Below are 6378 nucleotides of genomic sequence, written 5' to 3' on the forward strand. Positions count from 1 at the left end.
AATATTAATATGAAAGACTGTCATGCCTTGGTGTTGGTGGTCCTGCCTGTGTGTGCGTATAATTATGTGGATGTGTGTGTGCAACGGAACGTTAAATGTGCACGTGACAAGCGTGTAATGAGGAAGTCTTCAGTCTTCGCCCGTCTAGGACGCTAGCCAGCCAATATATAGTCGGGATGTGTACTATATACGATGCAATGTCGTGCCATGTTACGCATATATGTGTGCGACTCTACATATATTTCAATCATTTTAAGTGTGTTTGTGTTACAACGTCAGCAGGACAGCGATGCCACCGCAGGATGGCCCGTATTTTCTCCGGCACTCTGGTTCAGAGTTACGAATCCTGAATCCCGAGTTCCGAGTCCAGTGTCCCCTGTCCCCGTATCGTTGTCGTCTGAAAATTGGACAATGATTTATGAGGCGTTAAGTCAAACTTCATATTAATTTCATTTCATTTTCAACCAGCCCTCTGTCTCGATCCTTTGGTTGCTTTAAAGTTGAAAATGAGCGCACATGAGACACGTAAAATGCCAGAATAAAAGCCAGTCAAGAAGGATAAAATCCGAACGAACAGTCGATAGCTAGGCGAAATAAGGTAACTGGGAGACGTGTTATGAATTTATGGAATGTGATTGTTAAAGAGATGAGCGAATGCCGAATGTCCTATGAGCAAATAAAACAAAACTATTTATAAAACTATAACTTAATCAACACGTGTTTGGTTTGGTTTTTCTCTTTTGTGAAATTAAACATTTAATATTTATGTACCGAATGTAGTAAGCTGTATATGTCAGAAGGGTATTAAAATAGAGTCGTTCTCCATTTTCCAGATTAACACCTCCAAGAAGGCACACAAAACCCACGTTTAGACATTTCAAAATTTTGTTGAGCGTGCTCGGGATTTTGCTGGCCTTTTTCCCCCGGAGCATAATCATATTTTCTGCCAACAATTGTATAACATGTGTAATTTGAGCATTTCATTCATTCATTCATACATTTATTCGTTCGCACACAACACACATACACACACAAACACAATCACAATCACACACACACTTGAATGCCTGTTGTGTGAGTGAGCTGGGCTGTGAAATAACTTGTGGCATGCTTTGAGGCGTTTGTGTGGGAAGCCAGAACTTTGAGCACTCCTTCGCACCTCCCTGCAGTCGTCCCTGGAAAGCCCCACAATTTGGCATTCTCCAGTGGTTTTTGCCTTTTCCACGCCCACTTCCCGCCCCCTTAGCCTGTCTCTGGTTATTGGCCAGTGGAGCGTTAACCATGGTCAATAAAAAATTTATTTAGACAACCACAACGGCAACACAAATTTTTGCTGTTTCCTGATAAATAAAAAAATATTATCCTCAGTTGGAAAATTTTTGTGGCAGGCAACACACAATTCGGCAACACGAAAAAATACTTGTAAATTTTGCCTTCTCTGGCTTTGATGGTGTTGAGTGTTGGCATTTGATTTATTTGGGACGTTTAAATATTTCAAATAATTCATATTTTATTGACTAGACCTGACCAGCGGAGTGAGGCAAACGCAGCCAACTCTCTGGCCAGTGCAATTAAATTGTATTGTGCACTTCTGTGTTAATTCAATTTGTTTTTCGAAATTGTTCAAAAGCAAAATTTGTTTAGCAATTGATTGAGCAACTGAGTGAAAAAGTTGATGATCCCTCGTTGGCAATATTATGCTAGTGGCTTTTATTTTGAATGGCTTCACTGGCGATATAATCAAATTAGTTAGTTGTTCCGTATGTAAGCACACTATAAATTACCAACTGCGCCATGTTTCACTCAATTAATGAGGCATTTTCGAAAACCATCATTTAAATTTTCCCACTATAAGCATACGATAAATTTTAAACCGCTTGACAAATTGCCAACAAGCTAGAAACACTTGAAGCTGGCAAACAATTAAACAGGCTGAGTAACAAAAAGCAAACAACAAGGGTACAAAACAATGAATGCGTTTTGGAATGCATTTTCTGGCCAACGAAAATGTCTCCAGGGTCAATTTCAAATGCATTTACATAGGCAAACACACACGCACACACCCACACACATTCACATGCTCAGAGGGACACACACAGATACTCGAAATATAGATTAGTGTAATTACTATACCATGGAAAATGACGTCGACATGAACATGGCAAACGGCTCAAGGGCATTTCCACTCCATTGGGGACGAAAACGAATGGGTTGGGGCTTGTGGGCGGCGGTAGGAATCGGAATTGGACTCCACATATCGGAAATTCTGCTTTTGATTTCATTTCATTACGCATTTGCAATTTCGGCTATGAATAATTGAAAATGTGCACAGCATACTTTAAGGCCCAAATTGGTATTACAATTGAATGTTTGGGCTGTGTCGTTGCAATCGCAGTTACGGTTGATGTTTTTGGCTAATTCAGCCGAAATATGCTTATTACGCATTAAAACTAATTAAGCATGAAACTGTATTTGATGACCCCCAAACCTTCTGTTCTTTGCGATGAGGAAAACTTCCTCTTCGGCCTCAAAATTTGATTGATAGCAACAAATGTTGATTTGCAGCCGCCCAAAATTTGCCAGGCATTCAACTTTGATTTATAGGAATTACAGGCATTAAGCGGATTAATTGGGTCTTGATTTTAGATATGATAATGCAGAATCCTTTCGCCTCTGCTCCACTTGCTCTACTTTGCTCACCGTAATGGCTCTTAATTGCCATTCCGTTCGTCCTGCAGGACCCTTCAATTACCGTGCAATTAGTTGCGAGTGTCAAGTGGAATGAAACCGAAAAAACAGGGGAGCGCAAAAACTGTGGGAAATTAGGAAGAAAACCAAGTCAGTAGTTCACTTAGAGGCGTCCGAGCAAACACTTTCGCAGCACCCGGCATAAATTAATTATAATTCCCCCTGTAAGTGTAAGTGTAAGTGCTCCGTGTAATTGTAATTGTTGTTATGGCTGGCTTATAATTGTCGGTCTTGTTGATGCCGTTCTAGTTGCTGTTTTCGGTATTTCTGTTGTTGTCGTGCTAAACAATTAAGTGTAAAGTGTAAAACATGCTGAGCTGCGGTCTGCGGTCATGTTTCTGTATGTGTGTGTGTTTATGTCTGTGTGGGTGAAGTCCCGAAACGGAAACGGAAGTTGAAACTGAAACTGTAACAAAAACATTACACAAGCTATTAAAGGGACTTTTTCAAGTGGCGAAGATGAATTTATATAGTTTGGGTGCAGAAACGGAAATGTAAACAGAATATATATTTAAGCTATGGATAATTTTAGCAATTTGGGGTGGACAAATAATGGGAGATATTAATGTGTTAATTTAAATGATATGTTTAATGTATTTCAACACTTAATTATATCAATTAATAACAGTTAATTTAGAGCTATCAATGGTTTGTTTTGGGAAAGTGATATTAGGTTGATTTAGATAAAGCTTGTTAAAAAAATATACATCAAATATTTTGGCTTTTCAGGAACTCAAATAAATACTCGTAGGTCACCAGGAGCATGGCCCCACCAGGGCCGACACGCAGGATCATCGCCCCCAGACCCTTGAACAACGATCGAAAACCCTCCTCCTTGAAGGTTGTTTTAATCGTGCTTATGGTCCACTGGTACTTCACCTTGCCCTTCACTGGCTGGGGTCCTTGAATCCTGCACTTGGCCATATCCAACGTAACACTCATCACGCAAGCCAGGGAACTGGCTAACCCAGCTATGATGATCTTTCGCAGAATGTTATATGTCTTATCCTCCGGGCTTGGAACAATGTCTTTGAGCGCATTGTAAAAACCAAAGAATCCAAAGTGAAAGACGGCATTTCGAGCCACTAGTGCAGTGATACCCCGATACAACCCCTTGATGCCATAGCCATCATGCTTGATGATGTACTTAACGACCGACAGTGTTTTCAGGTGCTTCTCCCGATGAGCCTGCTGAGTGATCTTGACTACCTCAAAGGGATTGACGATAAAGGACTCCAGAATTGCGGCCATCGAACCGGCCATGGCGTGGGTCAGCGGAGTTGGTTTAGGGGCTCCAAACTGGAAGTACGGCTTTAAGCTCTCGTACATCAAAAACTTTCCGCCCCTCTTTGGAGTTTCCACGCAGATCGGGGGCACAATACCTTTCCAAAGGGAAAACAACCCCTCGTAGCGATATATTTTGACGATGGCATCCAGAGGACAGGTGTAAACAACCTCGCCGCCAAATGGATGGGCACCCTGTATCTGCATCCGGGTCTTAACCACATCGAGGGGATGAAAGCAGATAATCTCGATGAAGCCCGACAACCCGCCAGCCAAAAATTGCCAATACGCCAGTGAATGAACCGTCTCTTCAGAAGGGGTCGCCATCCAACGTCAAAATTTCGAATTTCGTCTAAACACATGTTGTAGAAAAATATAAAAAAAACCCTTTCGTCTCTGACTTAAAAGCCAAGTCGACGCTAATGGAATTTAACAATATATTATGAAGATGGTATTTACCTCAAGGTTAAAGTTCGTTGTTCATAGAAACGTTAACCCTTTCATAGCATATATTAGGACTTAACAAAATCAAAACATGCCAATTAGTAGTTTCAAATATATGCAACCAATTTTAACATTTTAATTTTAATTTAATGATTACATAAACAAAATGATTACACCTTTTGATTGTATTACAATATAGAATGTATTGCTAAAAACGTAATCCAAATCTTGGATAGTAGACATTACAGTTAAAATATATCTTTATTCATGTTCAACTAATTAATATTCCTTCAGGAAATGATCCATAAAGTGAATGCGAAACGAGCAGCTTGTAAGTAGTTTCTTTAAGGACCTTACTGGTTATTTTTTGCATCGTCTCACATTGCAGCCTCGTTGTTTTGGCCACCCTCTAATGAAGCTCCGAGTGCCATGTTAATGAATGTCAAGTGCACTGCATGTAGGAACTTCCATTCCCATGCCCGTGCCCATGCCCCCATATCAAAATGTCGGTTCTGCTGGCGGACTCCTGGGCGATCTCATAACAACAATTATGCTAATGTGGCCCAATCCGGGACGTCAATCCAACATAATTGCTAACAAATTAGTCATGGTCGCACAGGCCAGTCCCAGCCCTTTTGTGCACACCACTCAGTACTCATCCTCATTCGTATCCTCATCCCCATCCCAGCTATTTTGGCCCAGTTATGTAGCAATGTGCGGCGTTGGGCTGGTTGTGCGGCGGGGTGGAGTGGAGTGAAGTCCATTCAGCCAAGTTTAACACGCGAGCAGAGGAGTGAAGGACCCCACATTGTCTGTGGCTAGGTGTGTATCCCGGCAATTTGCCTGTCACGCTGCACAATTGCAGACCATGTCCTGGTGGCAACCAACTGTGGAGCGTCCTATTCTCTTCGTAGTCCTGATGAGGCAAATGAGTTTCGTTACCATGTCCTTCAGCTGCTCCTTGAATGCCTGCCTTGTTGGCCTGAAGTACCTTTTGGCGTCGGGTTACCCAGGTCGTTGTTCATAAGTCAGCTCATTGCCGCCGGCTGCTCAGTCCCTCTTCTGTTTTCGTATCCTGACATCCTGATGGAGAGCGTTAAATTTATATTAGAATATTAGGGCAATGAGCAGGACTCTTAAGTGAGGTGAAGTGGCGTCAATTTGTGGCTTAAGCTTGCCGCATTTGGAGTTGCCCAAGTGACTGATGACTTTGCTATTAAGTCGAGAAGCTCACCGAGTACAAAATTACCTTGATAGATGGCAGATCAATGAGAAAGAGAAAGTCTACGAGGGGGACTTAATATTTTAAATTTTTAATATGATCAAATACTGCCTTTATACATATGATTATTAACTCAGACTGAGGTTCAGTTTCAGCTAAGTGTAGCTAGTGTAGACCATTTAATATTCTGCTAACACAACTCATTTAATTAGCTGAACCCTTATCTTGTGTTTTTTTTTGCTGACCAGTCCCATGTCAAAAAACAACCCACAATTGAGTTTACACATCAACACTTCTGTTATTTGCTGGACACTTTTTTCAACAGCAGAATACACAGACCTCTACAGAATTTCACTCAGCTCTCAGTCTATTTTTTCTCCTTCTCCGCAGTTCCCTGAATAGAAATGGGAAACCGGGGAAAAACCCGCCCAAGGTTTTCCACCCACTGTCAGCAGCACATCAGACGTCTCCTTGTCATTTTAAAGCCATTTGATGTATGACAAATCAAATTTGACAAACTGCCAACAGTTGTTTTGCATCTTTGCAACATTTTTCACAGCAGCCACCCTTGCTGAAGGGACACATGTGAAATCAACTCTGTACTTAATATAGTATAATGGCATAGGGAACACCCATAAGAGCTCTGGCTATAGAAATACCACGATGAGCAGGAGGGAACT

The 6378-nt window shown here is 41.4% G+C and overlaps 1 protein-coding gene across 1 annotated transcript; it reads right to left on the bottom strand.

Moving 5' to 3' along the window:
• Positions 1-3367: 3367 nt before the first annotated feature.
• Positions 3368-4464, bottom strand: LOC6611779 (mitochondrial 2-oxodicarboxylate carrier). Its single transcript, XM_002036266.2, has one exon. The coding sequence runs from the start codon at positions 4357-4359 to the stop codon at positions 3457-3459; it is 903 nt and encodes a 300-aa protein (XP_002036302.1). The 5' UTR covers positions 4360-4464; the 3' UTR covers positions 3368-3456.
• Between the last annotated feature and the right edge of the window lie 1914 nt (positions 4465-6378).

This window comes from Drosophila sechellia, chromosome 2L, assembly GCF_004382195.2.
Source record: "Drosophila sechellia strain sech25 chromosome 2L, ASM438219v1, whole genome shotgun sequence".
Classification (NCBI taxonomy): domain Eukaryota; kingdom Metazoa; phylum Arthropoda; class Insecta; order Diptera; family Drosophilidae; genus Drosophila; species Drosophila sechellia.